Source organism: Diuraphis noxia, unplaced genomic scaffold (genome assembly GCF_037042655.1).
Source record: "Diuraphis noxia isolate RWA-SAM2 unplaced genomic scaffold, SU_Dnox_SAM2 contig0002, whole genome shotgun sequence".
Taxonomy (NCBI): domain Eukaryota; kingdom Metazoa; phylum Arthropoda; class Insecta; order Hemiptera; family Aphididae; genus Diuraphis; species Diuraphis noxia.
Window position 1 is genome coordinate 27,294,826 of NW_028301712.1, and position 21,583 is coordinate 27,316,408.

The window sequence follows — 21,583 nt, forward strand, 5'->3', positions numbered from 1 at the left end:
CGTAGTTTGATCAATGCATATGGCAGAATACAAATTACAAAGCTTTAAATGTAATATCATATTAACGCGTAAGACAACCCGTTGTTTTTATGACATCTATATATCATATCATATTATATCAAATACAAGCCTCTGGTACATCACGTCTTTGTTATATTTCATCAATCTCAATAATGTTGTAAGTTAAACTGACTACCTAAATCGTGTGATTATCGCATATTTTCCATATAATTTAGTACAACGTTAAGGAAAAGTAAACGATTTTTTAAACTTGTCAGAGACATAGAGCTATTATGGGGAATACAACTTTTATTAATGATAATTTATTTATAATAAAAATTAATAAATTCTATATTTTAAGTATTTACTATTGGTATATTATAATCAATGAAATAGTTTTAAAAAGAGTTGAACTCTTTAGTAATTCAATATGTTAATAATCTATTAGTTGCAGAACTAACAATAAGCTTTGATTAAAGTTTTCTCCTACCTATTGTTATGACTTATGAATTAATTAGCTTTGTATGTAACTCTATCTGCTTTAAGGTGTTATTATTCGTTGTTTATTTCTTTTTTAGTTGTAACATAACTCTCTATTACCCTCAAAAACTTGCATTTTAAGTAATAATATTATAAAAAAAATGTTTAGAAATTAAGATTTATTATTTAGAGATTCAAAATTTAGAAAATTTACAAAAATAAAGTTGAGATTTCAAAATATTTTAGATATTTATACATGGATAGGTTGAAAATTATGATATCGTATAATAGCTACGTTAATATTTTGTTTACACTATTCTAGTTTACGGACTAGGAAAATTTGTAAATTAATTATCTCGTATTCAACTACAATTCATATTATAAAAAAATATTGAATAAAATACCATTAGATAGTGAAAATAAAATCTACTAACAATTAAATTCAAAATGTTTGTGAAAAGCTACTAGATTCGAAAATGATTAAAAGTATATCTTATCTGTGTATTGTATTATTAAATTATACGGAAGTTAACTTATAGTTTATTATTTATTTTATATTGCTCAATAATAGTTTGTAACTATATATTACCTACTACATTTAGTATAATAAATTACAAATAAATAATTTTGATAAATATCTTATTTTAAATTTTTATTTTGTTTTATTGTCATCGTTCTACTGAACTTAAATAAATTAAAAATAATAATGCACCAAACTGATATATCAAACTTTAGGATCATTGAACCGTTCACATAATATACAATATGTGATATTATCTTTATAATAATGCTCAACTTACTGCAGTTTGTATGTAAATCTTTTTTTTTAATTGCATTAGCTCACTAAGCTGGACATCAATGGGATTAAATTATCTTTTTTCTTCAGCCTAATAATTTTGGCCTGCAAAAGGGGTTTTCATAAACTAAATACACAGATTAATCAGATCAGTTTTTTTAGTATTTTTTTATCTTACCGAGATTTATAATGATAATTATAGTAAAAATAAAACTAAATGTTACAACTTACAATAATTGTTTGATTTCATTTATCGGGTAAGATTAAAAAGGAATTTATAATTTAATTTGAAATACCTAAATTTAAAAACGCTAATATTGAAAGATGTTGAAATAGATATTATGTTACATTATATTTTAATAAATATTATTTTTAAAGTTTTAAGACGAATACCATTTATACATAATTACAATATCATCATATATTTATAAAAAAAAAAATGGTAAAACTATTATTCCTATAATTGTGTAATTACTAATAAACGACACAATTATGAATAATATAATACATGATATCTTCATTTACAATTTTTCTTTTAATTTTGCAATATATTCAAATTATTATTTTTATATAACTCAAAAACTACATACTACAATTATTACAAACTTACATATTAATATATTATAGTCATTTTTTTGGCTAGTTAGTCAACAGTTTCCGTTTTTAAATATTTATGAAGATAATGGTTACATTTCAAAGGGCTGATGGTTTAAGGCGAAGAGATATGGACTGATGAATAAATCGGATAATGCGGTGAGAAGGTTTAGCGCACCTCTAGATTTGCATAACGTAAAGTCAGATGGGCCTTATTAGAGATTTATATAGTGTACATTTTGTAGGAATTGATTTTAACATAAAACTAAGCAAATTATAGACAGTTAATATATTTATTTTGCGTTTGAAATTTTAATTTATACTTAAAATATAAACTATTACTAAGATATTTGATTTGACTTACATATTTCAGATTAAAAAATATTAAAGATATTGTAAACTGTTTGATAAATCAATAATATAATGACATATTTGAAAGCTATATATTTAAAACTGTTAAATATAAAAAAAATGCACTATGATCATAAAAATAAAATACCTATTATCTTATGTCATAATAATTAGGGTTAAGATGTTTATGACTTAAAAAAAATCAAAACTCTAAAAATTCGGTCAAATATACATAACAGATATTAAATTGTGCCATTAAATTAATTAAATATGACATTCTTAAAAAATTATATTACCTATCATTTCATTATTCATTAAAAATAAGCTATACAATTTTAATAGAATGTTAATAAAAACTATTTTAAGAGTTTTATATTTGCACGTTTGTGAGAGTTGTGACACCAACAATTGTACCTATCTACGGTTATTGCCTGTATAACCCTATATATAGGTATGGATATAAAAGTATATGTTTGAGTACATATTTGTGTTACGTTAACGAGCACTGTAAATGATAAATCTAATAATAAAAAAATCTTTTCTTAATATGCTCTTTGAAAATTATAATTTAAGAAAAATGCCCTACAACTTATATAACTTAAAATAAATTACATATGATATTAAAAAAATTTGATTAAAATAAATATTTCTGCTTCTACGTTATCTGAAATATATAGAAAAAATGTATAAAATGATGGACTGCTAAAGCAAACAAATGTAAAAGTCTTGAACATCTTAATCTAGCTCTAAAAATATATAATCTATTTTATAATCATAATAATTAATAGGGATTAGTGTTATAAGGTATATTATTATAGGTTGCATGAATGTATTGATCATGTATATTTTAGATCTTAAGTATTTGATTGTTCGGGATACAAATTTGCATGTACCATGTACATAAAATTATGGTTGTTAAGAGAAAGAAAAACCATTATGTTGAATATTAGAATAATAATGTTTATAACTTCTGTGATGTGCAAGCGTATTCTTTAAAATGCGTCAGTACGTTTTATCTGGTATAATAATATGTAGGGCTTAAATATATATATATATATATATATATATATATATATATACTAGCTGATCCCGTTCACTTCGTTGCCCGTTAAATGTACCATCTCCATATGACTCAAACTTTATTCAATTTTATTCAATTTTATTTGTTATTTAATTTAATTTGTATCACCTCCCCGTCACTGTACTCGTCCTGTTGGGGCAAAAAATTCTCCTGAACAGAACCGTCACCTTGGTGATAGGGTGGTGTGAATAAAAAATAATTAAATAAAACATATATAAGCATTTAAAAGTAAGTAATCGCTTTATTGTTAATCATGTCAATCATAATTATTAACAAAAATCAGTTTTATTTTCATTGTAGTGCTTTGTGATATGTGATGTTTTTTGTTTGATTACCTGGCCCATGGACAAACAAATCTGATGGTTTCCCAGATTAATACCACAAACACTTAATGATTGCCCCTGAGACTTGTTTTATAGTCATAGCAAAATCAAGCCGCACTGGAAACTGTAGTCGTTTAAACTCAAATGGCACATCAGTCGCCGGACAGTCGGAATTCAATCATTCAATCATTGGGATGCACGGTATGAGAACATCTTCACCTTTATACTTACCTTTCAAGTTTCAGTATAGTTGCTTCTATCACGTTGTTTAGTAATTTTTTTATCGCTAACCGTGTACCGTTGCAAAGACGTGGTCGGTTGATATTTCGCAACATTATAACTAACCGATCCAACCTTTAATTGAAGATTGTGAGGTGGAAATCCTGGAAAATCCAGCGAGTTTAAAAATTCCGGTGGATAGTTGACTACATCATCTTGGTTAGTTACCGAATCAACTGATTTATATATCCTCGATTCACCTCTAATTTGTTCTTGAATTTTGAAATTTAATTCATTTACACCTATGTTTTTTGCAGCCAATATAGCTCATTCGCTCAACCAATCATGGTTTCTGTAATTTCGAGCAACATCTGGAAACACCTTCTGAATAAGTTCATCTTTTGATCGAGTTAACTGGCAAAAACTTCGAGGAAAGTTAATGCAGCCAGTCAACATGTCTATAGGAAATTTGCCATTCCCAATGTCAATGAGTTGTTTAGAGAATATGTTTCCAGAATGGTCATTTTGTAACTCGACACGCATATTCTTGCTTAAATTAAGTACTTTAACATGTTTCCACAAATTGGAGGACTTTAGACATGCATTGAGTTCATCAGCTGGCGTTGATCGTGGAATCACTGGCAATGTTTGACCTTTTCCTGCTAATAAAATCATTGCACCACCAAATCGGTTATGATTGCTCCGTAAATCTTTTAAGGTTCTGTCTAAAGCCTCCAACGATTTTTTATGTGCCATCGTGCATTCACCCCAAACAATCAATTGACATTGCTGCAAAACCTCTTTGCCATTGCAGAGTTCTTCGAAATGTTGCAGGTAGGAGTTTCATTGCTTTGCATATTTAATGGCAATTTTAGTGCTGAATGGGCTGTTCGACTACCTTCAAGCAAAGTTGCTGCGATTCCCGACAAAGCGAGTGCAAATGCAATTTTATTTTGTGAGCGAATTGTTGCTAATATTAATGAAATCAAAAAAGTTTTTCCTGTACCACCAGGTGCATCTAAGAAGTACGATATCCCTTCAGTTTCATCATTTGTTACTTTCATAGAGTATCAAATACATACTTCTGTAGTTCATTCAATAGTGGAAGATTTGTTTGAATTAATTCTTTCAAAGTGTTGAGATCATACAGTTTTTCTCAGTGCACCTCTTGTTTAAAAGCATCATGCATTGGACGATTGGGCGCGGTCAGGTCTAATTGAATTATTAGTTTGTTTGACATCATCAAGCACATGTCCTCAATTGAAATAAATTCTTCGTTGTAAGTTTCTTCACTGATTTGTATATTTAGATTTCCCATTGTATTCCGTATTTGATACAAAATATCATCACACATTTAATCTTTGTACTTGATCCACAAATAAATTGTGTTTGATGGGAAGCATGTACATATGATTATAGAAAACAATGTTTGTATTTGGTGAGCATGTGATGATATTACAGCATCATTGAGAGTTTGATCCCAATGATCGTCATTTTCTAGCAATTGCAAACGTTAACAGACTTCTCTATAGGATCCACACAATTCATCATCAACAGTTCGTAAATGTTGGAATGATGTTGGGCCACGTACATTGACTAATAGCAGTCGTAAATAAAAACATTCATCATTGCTTGGATGTACTGAATAAATTTAACCAATCGCATAGGTGGAATATACATCTGGGTATTTATATTCAGCTCGATTCAAACTTGCGTGATTATTAGTTGAATGTCGCGCTCGCGCTCACACGTTTGTGAAATCCGAATTCTTTCACGTTCTTGTGCACTTTGGTTAGATCGGTAATTACCTTGGTTTGTAGCATTTTTGGTTTTTCTACCTAAAGTGCTTCGTCGTATAGGAGGCATATCAAATATAAATTATTGTGTCACATGCAATAATTAGTGATCATAGGTAACTTAACACTCTGCACAAAACACGATATACGAATTTAATTTGTGTATCAGTTGACAAAAGCAAACTCGGTATAGTAGGTAAGAGAAAATCCAAGAAAAACAACACTTACGACATATTGACAAATAATCGACCACCATAAATGATGATCTTGATCAGTGATTACATTGCTATGGAGACGATTAATATTATACTATCCATATTATAGTAAGGGCTGTTTTAAAAAGAAAAGGGCTGTTTTTAGGGTCTTTCCAGCAATTATTCGAATTTTTCTCGCTGTAAAAACTATCCTTGGACTTCAACGAACATTAAAAAAAAAATTGGCGAAATTGATCCAGGCGTTGTTGAGTGATGCGCTTACCAATACATTTTGCGATTCATTTTTATATTATATATATATATATATATATATATTGACTTGTAACGGACTTAAAATGTATAAAATATGTAAATACCGTTGCACTGTACGAGTAACATGTATTAATTTAATCATAACATATCCTAAAGTTTAATGTTTTCAAAATTTCATACCACAATATTACCGATTATTATTTTGAATAATACGATGGAGGCATTGGTCTTATATTGATATACACATATTACATATAGTGTTTTCTTCTAATCAAACTTTTAGTGGTAGATAAATTGTTTGATAATAGTTTTATATAGCTCAACTTTTAAGTAGAAATAAATAACACAGATGTTAGCAAAGTGAGTTTAGAAAAGTTATTTTTTAATTTTATCGCAACAATAATAACAGTTAAGTAGTATTATTAAAATCACCCGTTTTCAGCCAAAACTTGATACTATGAGTATTTGGGGTAAGTATACATCAGCTTAAAAACTTTTTTTGGTGCACGTTGACTCTTTATAGTAAGTACTTATTTATTATTAGTACGATTTAATATATAGGTATAAGTCATCGATTTTAAGATTTTTATTAAAATAAAATGGTTATTAACCATATTGATTATAATTCATTAGTAATAACTTATAAATAATGTTATCTTTAATATAGCTCTTTATTTTTTTAAGTTATAATATCAATTTGCTATAAATGTATAAAGATAGTATTGAAAATATTTTTAGACATGCTATTTCAGATATATATATATATTTTATATAAACGCGTTTTCAGAATATTACGATTTATGAAAGTAATTTATTTTATTTATGAAAATATTTATCATTTATCATGTATGAGAACGATGATAACAATTATAATGTAATATTTTTGCTATATACCTAATTATAATTTAATGTTTATTAATCGTAAGATAAAATCTATACATTTTAAGTTGTACAACTTGATCACACTAAAATACCTAACAAATGACATATTATACATCTTATTTTATACTGAAATATCATTGGAATAATATAACTATTATGATGATGGAGGTCGTTGCATATATTTTTTTAAGGAACAATAGAAAAAAATAAACTATCATTACATTCCAAATACTATTCGCTTGATACGTGTTTAGACTTGGTAATTAAAAATATAACTAGTAATGTTGAAAAATATAATAACAATATTTTAAGATTTCCGACATATAATATGATACTATTGTAGAAATAAGGTAGTCTAATATTAATGATGAAAAGACAAAACGCTAACCTTTTAGAATTTAACAAAAATCAAATTTCATATAAAAACATAACTCACAGTATTTTTTTAACAAGAATGGTAAAGTAAAAGTTTTCCAATGAAATTATTGTTTTAGTTCAATATCTATAATATTATTTGAGTAGAAAAAATTTTCCAAAATATTTATTGTAGAATTTCGACATCTGTTAATTCACTGAACAATTGAACAAGAACAATTTTACAGATATTCATAAAATACCTATTTACATATAGGTATTCTACAATATTACACTTTTTGTAAAGTTATGGATTTTTACTAATTTTGGAAAACAATATTAATTACTTTAGATTTGATTGGACAACTCTAAATTTGTTGATAAACAAATATTACCTATTTGGTAACATAAGAGCTTAAATTATATAAATCTAATCTCTAGTATTAAACACTATAATTAAGATTTTCTAAAAAATAATGATCACTCACCGACATCTTCGATATCTTCAATCTCCTCTAAAGGCATACTAACCCTAATTAAATGATCCAATCACAAAAGGTGAACTTTTTTTCGCACTAAGAAAATGCAAAATAAAAGTGCTGCTGGCTTTGATAATATTTCTTACATAGTTAATACATAACTTCTCTATTAATACTTATCAAACATACTAAATGTAAACAACTTTATACAGGTAGATGAACATTTTTTTTCCACAGTTATAGATAAATTATACGGTCATCTTAATAAATAAATAAGGCAAGAAGAAATTCTTCCAGGATAGATAAATCCCTACATCATTCCTTAATACACTATGTGAACTGCTTGAAAAAATTGAGAACTTAGACTCACATGTGGTTTTTAGAAAAAAATCAATTATTCACTCTGAAACAATGTAGATTCCAAAAAACAGCTCGTTTTACTGCTTAACTAAAATAAATTATGAGGTTTAAAATTGTTTATCTCTAATTCATATCTTGGCATTATCAGAACCAGACATGCATTAAAATTACGCAATACAACCCAGAAATCATCTATAATTAACAATAGCAAATTAGCTTTGAGCAACAGACACATGTTTTTAAATGTATACACCATATCATTAAAAATAAAACTTTCTAAGTGATAGTCGGTCAAACCATATCCATACAATTTTCGAAAATTAATGGTTTTCCTCAGGGCTTAACAATTTCAGTCACTCAATGTCTCGTCTCCATCAGAAAAACTACAAAGAACATTACATCTTCCGCCCAATCAAAATTTTACGCTGACAACTTTAATATATTTTGCGATAGTAAAAGTATAACTACTGTCGAAGCTCAATTACGTCTCAATATTGATAAACTGACAAATTGGTCACAATCATCAGGCTTCTTCTTCTCCTCTGTTGAATTTAAATGTTGAATACTTACTCGCGAGAAAACGCTAACATAGCTCTATAAATATTAACATTTGTGATCACCTCAGTAACAGCAACATAATAATAATTTTAGGTATTCGATAAAAATGTTTATGGTTACATACAACATTATTAAATATCTTAAAATGCAAACTTTCTACGGTTGGACATTATTTATTAAATTGTGTTATAATATTAAGTGTGATATCCCGAATAACTAAAAATTTCCAATAAATAAATGTATGCAACCGTGATTTCGATAGTGAATGACGCAAACAAACTTCATCCGTAATTATTAGTTTCTGAGCGGATCGATGAATATATTGATTTTATAGTGATGTATGTTTTTTGTTTTTGTGTACACAATAAGTTGTTAAAATAATGCTTCGATTTTCAACTTTAGTAGCTTTTCCAGTGGAAAAGTGTATCTAGTTGGTACATTAAGAAGTAAAAATTTTAAATCCTAGTTGTTTTCAAAAGCACAGTGAAAAAAAATTAAAATTAAAAGACGAGAATTTTTACACAAAATAGGTTCTTGAAATTGCTGTAACACTAATCAAATCACCGTTGATACATTCAATTTACACTAAATGTTTTTATTAGAATTGTCTATACACAATGTAATTTAAAAAATATTAAGTTATCCTAGACTGACAAACTGTTTCTGCTCAGAATCGTTTTTCGTATGCAAGAATATTATATAATTGAATTCAAATTTAATACCACCCATAATAGTGACCCACTTGTAACCTACTATAGCAAAGCGACATCCACTTATACCCATTTTATTTTTTGAATGCATTTGAAAACTTAAAATTATATAAATCCACCAGCCACTTAAGGTTGGTAATGCTTCAAAATTGCTGTATCAAAGAAGCGAACTTCTAAAAATGGCAAAAAAACAGTTGAATACAAAATAGTGAGTACCCAAAACGACTAAAATATCTTTTTATGCAGATTAATATATTATAAAATTAAAATATGCAGATGTACTAGTTAAAAATTCAAACGATGACATGCTTAATAATTATTTTGTGTATTTAGAGCAAAGTTAATTAAATTAAATACTGCGCAGGTAAAATATTTTATGTAACACACTGAAGACTGAATTATGACGAGCGACGAGTTAAAATCGTTACTTATGTAGTTATGTCACATTACAAACTGGCATTGGAAATACGTATGTACCAAATATTTAAAATAGCGCATATATTTGCTGTTCGCTAATTTTTTGATTGTTTAGTGGTCAGCAAAAAGTATTGTAGGCACTTATCAAATAAATAAAGCGTTCGTAAAATATAGTGGCATTTATAAATTATATTATAAAATAGAATTGGATGAATCTTTGTAAGAATTAATAAATTACATATGTTTGATCGTTACTCGTATTTTTAACTAGTAGGTATAATGTTATGTATTATTTGAGATGTTAACAGTTTTTAACATTGGAAACTATTATGTGGTTTAAACAATTGTACGCTAAGCAATTTTGTCATGGCTGTTAGGATTTTCGATATTTTTGGTTTGCTGTTAATTGTTATGTCTTTGACTCGCGTGAGTTACCAAACGCGAGTATCACGAATGTATTTACATAACAGGTTGATAAGCGCTCGCTCGATGGATGTCTATCTTACAATAAGAAGCTTAGACAATATTTTAATTTTTAAATATAATTTAATTTATATTTTTGTAGTATTTTTATACTCACTTATCTGGCAGTTGGATCCGGTCTTGCCAAAAGGACATCGGCAAGTCTGTTTATTCCGGCTGTCGAACACACATATGCCTTCACCGCACTTCCGTACGCACAAAGCCGGCGAGCCTGTGGCAACGGATGTCTGAGTTTCAACGTGCTTTACAAACCGAACACTATCCTCAGAATCCACTTCGTTGGAATCAACAAACGTCAGTCCGATATCTCTTTCGAACTCTTTGATTTTATCCGTCACCGAATCGTTTCCTGTGAAATACAGAATAATATATATATAACTATACGTGACAATAAAGTTATATTCAAGATGATCTACACCATCCCTCTATTTTCTTCAATAATGCAGTTTTTCAAAATATGATTTTTTAATTTTTAAATATACTAAAAGATCATATTTTCAAATGTTTGAGATTTCGTGTACTACACAAAGAGTGTCCAATGCAAATTTTTGATCTTCAAATGAAAACTCCCATTGTATACAGTATTTTTTTTTTTTTTTATGATGTAATAACAAAATTAAAATTATTCAGTCGAGTAGTTTTAAAGTTGTTTAACTAAGTGAACTAAGGATAACATAGGTCCATAATAATGAGTTTAAAAGATACGGGGTAGGGGCTATGAAAATTTATAATTAAAAAAAAATTGACAAATTATCATAAGCACTAAATTCCAAGAAATTATCATCGCTCCTATAGTTCAGAAACGTGGAAGTTCAACAAAGGGGACTTTTTTAACACTATAAAATATGTGCATGCATATTACATAATATGATCTTTATTATTATTATTATTATTATTATTAATAATGTTGAATTACTGTATAGCATGTACATTCATCTATTAAAGATTGATTCATGATTATGTGTATAAGCGCTAAAACGCTTATAAACTCGTTTGGATTTGTAAATAGCATTATTATACAATATTTGTCGGATATTATAGGGTTCGTATAGCAGAGGTTGGTTAGTCAACGTTCTACTGTAATACACAATGTATTTGTTAAACACTGATAAACGCAGGTATAGAATTTTGATTTTACAAGCGTATAGCCATGATATACGTTGTATGATAGGATCGGTGGTATACAAATTCTGTAATACATTTTTCGGAAAGAATATAATAATACATAGGTAACGTTAGTTGTAGTCGTTGTCATCTTTTGAAAACAGCGATTCATCTATTTCCGAAAAATAATGCTACAGTCGATTAATTAGTTAATTGGTATAACATTCTAATTTGATTTAATTGGTACATTTATAGACCTCCCATCATTATCTTGAAATACCATTTAGATGTAAGTATGTTGTACTATAATATAACATGTTAGACTGTATAACATATTCAACTCATGTACTATTGTAGGTACATTTTTATTTAGAGTAGATAAAAGATGTACCTACACATCTTTAGACGATTTGTTATCAATTAATCATTCGTTATAACAAACTGAAATATTTATTTAATCGTTAGATTATATTAATTTTGTTATTCAACTCATGTCACCTAAAAAATTATTATCATTACCTATTATCTTTATCAAAATATAACGTCACAAATTACAAACTGACAAACATGGTAGGTATTCTAATTTGCATGTATACAATAAATACCTAAGCTTTATTTAATAAAGCTAAAAATATTTACAATTCAGTATTTAATATTTACCAAAGTTATTATTGTTAAATACAGTAACACAATTTCGAAAATAAGAAACAGTATATAACTTAATATATAATATATTAACCATAACTATATTATGCCAAATATTTATATGTAGGTAATTTATTAGAAAATATATTATATAGTGTAAAACAAGACAAATTAGCCATTAGGTATATACAATGTTTTATTATTTTTATTTTATAAAAACGATAATTTTTATTTTTGTATTACTAACTAATTTTTTCAATAATTTTGCTCCAAACGGATCTTATAATACATGATTTAAGTTGGAAAAATTTGATTTTACCTTTATGTTGTAATTTATTTAGACTTTTAACTTTGTCTGATAAATATTTTTAATATTTTTAACTTTAAATTATCTCTAAATGCAATACAGCTTTAACTTGAGCTGTTAAATGTCAAATTGCTATCTTCATATTGTTTGAAAAGTGTAAGCGATTATCTTAAAAATAAATTGGTGCTTGTTCGTCAAGCAATTGAAATTTAAGAAATGAAAGCAATTTGAACAATCTTTTAAACACCACATTCAACTCAGAACTTATTTTTAAAATAAAACCACTTATTAAAACCATGTTTAAATTGCAGTATACAAGCATTTTTAAAGTTTTTGAAGTTATATGTTTTTATGAAATTGGTATTATGTATATTCTCAAACTTGTTATAAATAAAAATAGTTTAAATTTGAAGTGTATTAATTGTATAACTAATTTGAAAATAAAATAATTTTTAGTCCATTTTTGAACACAAGTCAAACGAGAAAATACGGAATAAGACCTAATTTAAATAATACTAGCATTTTAAATAATTTAGTACTTTTTAATCTTTTGAATTTACATTTTTACATAAAAGCAATAAATTTACTTATTTCTTCTTTTGAACTATGTATGTTGGAATGTGCTTGTAGAAAGAGAGAACAAGTATTTGATGAAGATATTATTAATCTTTGTTTGGTTGATCATTTGTAAATTTAAAGTAGAGAACCAACTAAAGGAAATGTATAATAAAATAACAAACAAGGGGAAAAGATTAAATTGAATGTATTATATAAGTATAAGATATACGATATATAGCTACCATAAAATGATAAACATTAGACTCAGACTGTCGAATAAAAAGATTAATAGGTTAGAGAGAAAATTAAATATAAAATGTATAATAGTTGATAACTAATGTTAACATTTAAAATACTATATCAAGTATAGGTATTAACCATCGATATTATAATCCTAAAAAAAAATAATATATATGTGTAATGAAAATATTAAATTAGGTACCTATTGTAGTTAAAATGGGTAAATAATATTAGTTAAATATTTAAACGTTTGTTTTAAGTAAAATAATATTTTAGTTAAGGAATATTTTATACGCAACAAGCTTTATATTTTGATTGGCAATAATTAAAATAAGTTGTATGGCAAGTGTTCAGATGATTTTTTCCTCAGAAAACATTTTTATTTCTACGACAGTTGTTTTTATTTAAAAAAAAGTATTTTGTTGTTGCTAAGGTAGATAACGATTTTTTTTCAGAGTACCATGTTTTTGTGTCCGGAAATACTTTTTGTTACAGACGTTAAACATTAATAACAAGAGATTTTTTCTCGTAGGGTTCCTCGTAAAATAAAACTCTTAGCTCACGAATATGAACAATAATATCATGTTTGATGAAACATGACAACGTAATCTTTATTTTGATGAATATAGGAATTTACATAAAATACAATTGAATGTTATGTTACATTAAAAAATATTTTATCTTATTCATATATATCTAGTAAACAGTTATATCTTCTTGTAAGCAAAAATTATCTTATTATTAAATAATATTTTAAATATTATACAAATAAGTTATTCGTTTATTAGTCAGAAACAGAGTATCTCACTACTTTTATCAATCATTAACTTTTTACCTAGTTAAACAGTATTTGAAATTTAACTTTGATAATTATTATTTTACTTAAAAGCCGCAGTATTGATAATAGTATATAGTATTTTTAAGTTCCATTAAAACATTCTTTTTCATATTCCCTAGAAAATCTGGAATATCTAACATATCAAAGCTATTTAGATAATAAACTAGCTATTGCATTTTTTATTTTTAGAGTTTAATTTCTTCTTTAAATTAAATATTGAAATAATTAAATAAGTTTTAAAGTTTAAACAGGAGGCTGGTTGAAAGTAGTACCTTACCTATATAATATATATTATGCCACATGAATTTATTCGCAAGATGAAAAACACGTTAAGATGATATCTTAAAGACATTTCGTATATGAGACTAGTTTGGTACTGTATAAAATGTCCTAGGCATAGTCGTTAAAATTCAGATGGTGATATTTTTGTTGAACAACGTGATTGAGATATTTATTTTATATTATTATTTTTAGCTAATTAAGCATACTTGTGCAAGTATAACCATCTTCATGTAATGCAAATCCTGTTTTGCAATCGCATTCAAACATGCCGTCGTGGAGCTCGTAGCAAAGTTGTTCACATGGACTATCGTGGCCACAACGTCCTAAGACAAAAAAAATAATATTTAATATATTCTATACGGTTAGTCAACTTACATAAATGATGATCTATTACAATTTAAAATTTTTTAACGTTAACTCATTGAACATAAAATGTAATGTAAGAACTAACAACATTTTTTCTGGAATATATAAGCATAATTGCAATTATAGTTAGATGTGAATTTTTACCATACCATTGATATTACTTTATAATATAAATTGCGATTTACACTAACTTTTTATTAAACTTATTTAGTACTAGTGAAAACTCATTTTTAAAGTTGATAAAAATATTTATTTTGTTCTTATTCTCTGAGAAATAAAAAATTACCTACAGAAAAAGTTAAACATTTATTTTTTCTAATACCAATTTAGATGGTTTAGATGAAATATTGTTTGAATGTAGTCATCAAAATCATTTAAATTTTAAATTAGAAACATACATACTATGTCATTTATTAAGAAAAAAAAACACTTTAAAATAAAAATATGAAATTCATAAGTCAGATGCAGGCTACTGTAGTAGGTGTCACAATATTTGAAAGTAATGATAAAAGATCTAAAAAAAACTATTCAAGCTTAGCTTTGCTTACCTAAAAAAAAAAATCAAAAGAGATAGTAAGCAAAAAAAAATAACAAACTATTAAAGACTACACTAAGAATCTAAAATAAAATTTTAAGAATTCAAAAATTATCATATATTTGAATATTCATACAATTCAAAAAAGTGCACAACTATTATTAATATTATTGCGTTATTAAAAAATAAAATTAATATTGTTCACAAGTTTATAGGTAAGTAAAGGTAGTTTATTTCAAATGAATATCTGTACTCACCAATTAGTGTTATATTTTTACATTTATAACACGGAAGTAGAAATTAAAAACGTACTCGTATATACATACATGTAAACCCAATTTTAATCTCAAACTTCATAAAGCCAACAAACTTATAAATGTTGAATTAAATCATCAGAACATAAATTATTATTTATTATTTTATTTAATCAGTATAATTATATTTTTTCATATAATATTTCTTATTTAAATTAAAATATGTGATTATAGTTTGAGTCATCAATAATTAGAATTAGAAAACTTTGGTGGGATGCAAAAAATATACAGGGTGTCCCGTGAGGATTTACCCATTGCGATATCTCTCTTAATAATGGAAATACTAAAATTCTGGTTTTATAATAAAACTCTCAGGGATTAGAACTACAATTATTTCATTTTAATTTATTTTAATGTTTTGGCAAAAAAATTAAAAAATATATTTTTTTTATTTAATAATTTCCAAAAAATTGATTATAGCCATTTTGTTGAGTTAATTTTTCTGAAAATAAATGAAGTTTCAAAATTGTATTTTTATTAATTTTCTGTTTTTAATCTTTTTTTTAGTTTCGAATAAAATTACGAATTACTTAACACCGTAGTGTTATCAAACATGTGGCCCGTCGCGCCGCGCGCGTTCTTGTACGGCCGGCCGAGCATTTTTAGTGTGTCTAGTTATAATCATATTTTATTTTTTCAAAACTTGCAAAAAAATTAAAAATAAAGAAATTAATAAAAATAAATTTTCAAAACGTCAGTTATTTTTAGAAAAATAAACTCTACAAAATGACTGTAATGAATTTTTTTGGAAACAATTAAATAAAAAAAAATATTTTTTAAATTAATTACCAAAACATTTTTAAATGATAAGTTTAATTCCAAAGAAAATCCTCGCGGGACACCCTGTAGATTGATCATGACAGTTCATGAGTAATTTTTCCTATATGACAATGAAAAATTAGTACAAACATAAATAGAAAATATTATAATTAAATCGAAATATTAAACCACAGCTGTTGACAAAGTTTGAAATACTGAAATACAAAAATTCGATGAGCTGGTATTTGACCTATCCGGCGCTGGTTATTATAATTATTATAATGATAGACAAAATTAATAAATTTATCACAGAGATATCTTCATGAGATAACTGTATTTTAAATAAAATATTTAATTATCAGGATATTTAATAAATATATAAGTAGATACATAAAGGTTTTTAAAAACATTATACCGATAAATGGGTTGATAAATTTTCTATTATTCTATCATAATTTAATATTTATTATGCTATTACCACTGAAATTTTTTGAATCTCTTAATGAATAATTTCAAGATTAATAAAAAAAAAATCAAATTAAAAAAATTGTTAATATATTCTTATAAATAGGTATAATAAAATCACAGCTAACATAAATCTTATACAATAAGTTGATGTTATTTTACAAGTTGTAAATTACAACAACAAAACAAGTGAAAATTGGATCATTGTTAGACTTCACAACAGATAAATGTAGGTAGATAACCTATCTATTAAAGGAGTAACAATAAACTCAAAATAATATTTTATTCAAATTAATATATTTTTTTAAATGTATGATAAATAATAAAATTACAGCTATTAAATCTTTCATAATACTTATTTATTTCTTAGTTTTTATCCTAGAATTTATATACGTTTTGGAAGCTTATAAAATCGATAAAAATGCGAGCTTTATTATTACGTTAAAATATAATCAACGTTGAACCATAAATAAAAGAATTCAATTTTATATATTTTTTATCTGGTAATATATGCGGAGCAAAAGCCATGAATATTTGAAATGAAAAAATATAAAAATGAGAAAGTTTAAAAGTATAACATAAAGATATACATAATGTTCTTTAGGCCCTCTGTAATAGTTTTTTTTAGCAAACAATTATGAATTATGGTTGTTGAGAATTTAACACACATTTTTTAAAACTTAATTTTTAACTAAAATTATACGACGATAGTTATAAGTTTATGATATAAGTACCTAAGTACTTGGTTGACGTAATATGCGTATAGCTGAGTAATATAATAATGTAATTATTTTTCTTTGGTCTATATGCTATACAGCAATCTTGCAGTAAAAGAATACAAGTTTCAAGATATTTATACAAAATACCATAGCTTATGCTTAATACACATACGTTTTTATAAAATAAATGTTATACAACGCATTAATATGTAATTATTTGTGTAAATATTATGTCTTATTATTTAATATCATTTAACGAATTTCAAAAATTTCAAAAATATACAAATTTATATTTATACCTTTACTGTTTAATAAAAATCTGAAAAAGATCACACGTATTTCAGTTAATGTGTGTAGCCATTTATATTTCATTATTTAATTCCATTTTTTGCTTTTAAATCTAGTGGGATAAGCCTTTCCCCTTCAGGATTAAGTAGGTATTATTTTTACGTAAACAAAAAGCGTCAGATTCATATAGGTGAATTGTTTATTTAAATTATAATCTTCCAAAAAATGTTTTAAGTAAAAATATGTATTTAAAAATTTCAGTTTTGTTTTTAACTATATAAAAATTGTATAAGCTTATTAGGGATTTTGAAATCTAGTATAGGTATAATAAAATACTTGATTATGAGAAAACTAACATAAAATATTTATCTAGGTATTTAAAATAAGTTATCGTCTTCATTGAATTAAATAATGATGTATGTTTTTATAGTAATTATAATAATGATGTAGCATTTTAAGTTCAAATATTTACTTAAAAATTGATTACTTGTATTTATATATATAAATATATTATAATTTAAATATAGGTATTATAATATATCCTAGACTGACAAATTATCTCCGTTCAGAATCGTTTTTCGTATACAATGATACCTCTCATTGCATTCAAATTTAACACATCCATTAAAGTGACTTACTCTTTATTTCTTCTATACAGTAGAGCAATGCCCACTTTTTTATATTATTTTAAAATTCCAAAAAATAAACAATAGATATGAGATGTCTAATATCAAACAATAATTAGATCAGTCACCGCTATGCTGTAGTATAGGTGTCATGTATACCTCGTTATTGAGTTAGTGATTGTAATGGATGTGTTTAATTTTAATTCAATGATAAACTATTATATACGAAAAACTAATCTAAGCAGAGACGATCTAAATAACAACCTAAGTATATTATAAATTAGTACCTATATTGATATTATATAGTAATTTATTTTACTACTAATAATAAGTACAGTAAATTGAATCGACTTTTGTCGCAAGCATAGTATTTGGTATATTATTATGAAATAATAAAATAGTATATATTTTTGAAAATTTCATTGTATATAGTTAAGTAAAATAATATAATATTAGATATGTACAGTTTTAAGTAAGTGAATTATAAATTTAAATTACAGCAGGATAACTAAAAAAATATTTTTGTCGAAATATAATATATTCAATTATCAAAATGTATAGTTAATTTTACCTAAATTATCTTTTTATTTTTATTAAATAGAGAATTTAAAATTTATACTAAAATTAGTTTATCATTTTCGTACATTTATATAAAAAAATTACATTAGAAATTGTTCGATTAAAACCAACAACAATAAAGGGAATATCAATACATCAATTGTATTAATATTAATCAATGTGAATTTTTTAATAATATCAATAGAGGTACTAAATTATACGAAACGATTTCTTTTGAATGTATCATCAAGCTATTTTATATGGAAAAAAATTTTATAATTTTATTGAACATAATCCAGACGAATGACATTTTTATTTTATATCTAAAGCATAGTACTTATACTGTTGCAAAACTACTATTGACACGCCCTAATATGTCGTTGTGTGCCCCCTAAGCACTACGTTTACCTACAACGATCGATCCTCTCGGAAAGTATAAAAATAATGTAACGTCCTTCGTATCGTAATATGACCAAAGAAAATCAAATAAATATAACTCAGCTTACATTTATTTTGTTGGCCAACAATTTCAAGTTTTATATTAAATATTTGAGTTCAAATTGAATGGATATTTTGTTCCTTTAATTCTATATAAGAAAATATTAACATTACTATATCAGATGGTAGTATAGTTGTATCGTTTACAGCTCGTCCACCGGGGTCATATACCTAATGTTTTGACGTAAATGTATAACCATCTTATTTCATAGTCACACATAAGCCATTTGTTTTTACTCTTGAAACATGAGATGAAAACTCTAATCTAATATTATTATATAAATTGTATCATTCAGTTTTAATTATTATTATTATTAAATATTTATTACTGCAATTATTAGTCATATTAAGCAGTTTAATTTAAATTAGAATTTTAGATAATTATTTTAAATTCAGTAAAATATTTACAATATTATTAATACCTAAATTTTTAATTTTTTTTGAAATTTGAAATTACTTTATTTAAATAACGATGTTTATTATTATACTTACTTTTAAAATAACATTTGCTTAAAAACCCATTCATACATTTCTTATATTATATAATATGTTAATGTTTTTTAATATTTTTCTATACAATATGGGGCCAGTATTTTAATTCATAAAAATACGTACTTTATACATTATCTCACTTTGAAATAACCAGTAAAAAAATCCCGCATCATGAAATCACTATTATAATAGTATACCTAATTTATGCAGTTCAATAATTACAAAAATCAATACTTTTATCTTGCTGTAGCAACAGCTAATAAAAGCTTATCAATCAGGATTAGGTAGGTAATAATAATTTAGATTATAAAAATTATTACATTTAAAATACTTGTTACCATTCGTTTCACTAACTCCTTTTCTCCAACTAAAGTTCAACATTGAATCATTTGAATCTCAACATTCCCCGAAAGTAAATTCCCTGGATTAGATATCATAACATTTGAAGACCCCAAACGGTCCAAACACCTTCCCGGAATATCTTTGATAACTGTCACATTTAATTATTTCATTTAATATGATTCGTCCTCTAGCATATTTTTAATGTTACAATTGGAAGTTTTCAATTCAAATAGTTATACCAAACCCTGACAACCCCCCTCCCTTATACTCCTACATCGTATAGACTTGTTAGGCTACCCCTAATATCCCACTCCTGTAAACATTTAGTACTCAAACCTCATTTAAACTTGTACAAAATTGTTATTGATTGCAATTCCAAATAAATAAATAATTTAAAAAAAATACCATCTATTTAGTTTATTCAGATTAAAATTAATGTAAGGTAAATTTTATGTAAATAAATGAGAAATTTTGTTTCTGAATAATATAAAATATTACCTACGAGGTCATACTATGTATAGTACATAAAATATTGAAGTTAAAAACAATAAATTTATTTATCTTTAAATGATTTTATTAACTGATTTTGAAAAAAATAAAATTGGAGTTACAATTACAATGATATATTATTTTAAACTTCACTATGGTTTTTTTTCTAGTAGAAACAGTTTTAGAATATTCTAGAAAACTTTTGTGTTATTTCAATTTTGATTGGACATTTTAATTTGGTAGAATAAAGTAAGTTTGGATTTAAACTTCCTCATTTATTTCTATAAGACTATAAACTGATGGGTTTTAAAATGGGATCAGTGAAGGAATACGAGACAATATCAAATACCTGATGATTATATCTTTGAATAAATTGTTAGGATACATAATATATCGATTACCAATATAATAACTCACAATAGTTGTAATAATAATTATGTCATAATAATTATGAATTATTAAATATATTGATCTATATTAAAATATATTATTTTTGTTTTCATATTTACATTAGAGTATTAATAGTATAAAGTACGTAAATACCGATACTAATAATTGAATTAATTTGTTTTTATTTATCAGTGTATCGTTGAATTGATATTTAATTTATGCATGTAGTTATTTGGACCCTAGAGCAAAATTAAAATCGTGAGTTTGCAATAATTGCAAAGGGTAATAATTGATGTACCTACCAAAAATGTTAAACAATAAATTATTTATTATAAGCACAGCAGTATCCTACAATGATAATAATTTATACAAACTAATATAATCAGTTATCAAAGACAAAATATGTTTTGTTAAAATA

At 25.4% G+C, this 21,583-nt stretch overlaps 1 protein-coding gene across 2 annotated transcripts in view; it reads right to left on the reverse strand.

The window, feature by feature from the left end:
• Positions 1-21,583, reverse strand: part of SP2353 (EGF like, fibronectin type III and laminin G domains protein pikachurin) — a 79,654-nt gene that overhangs the window by 46,502 nt on the left and 11,569 nt on the right. Inside the window, exons 2-3 of one of the 2 annotated variants that reach the window (XM_089220175.1) lie at positions 14,531-14,647; positions 10,448-10,699 (exon numbers count right to left, since the gene is read on the reverse strand). In XM_089220175.1, coding sequence (XP_089076301.1) covers positions 10,448-10,699; positions 14,531-14,647 — 369 coding nt within the window. The remainder of the gene's footprint in view (positions 1-10,447; positions 10,700-14,530; positions 14,648-21,583) is intronic. The other variant, XM_089220176.1, reaches the window with a different exon arrangement.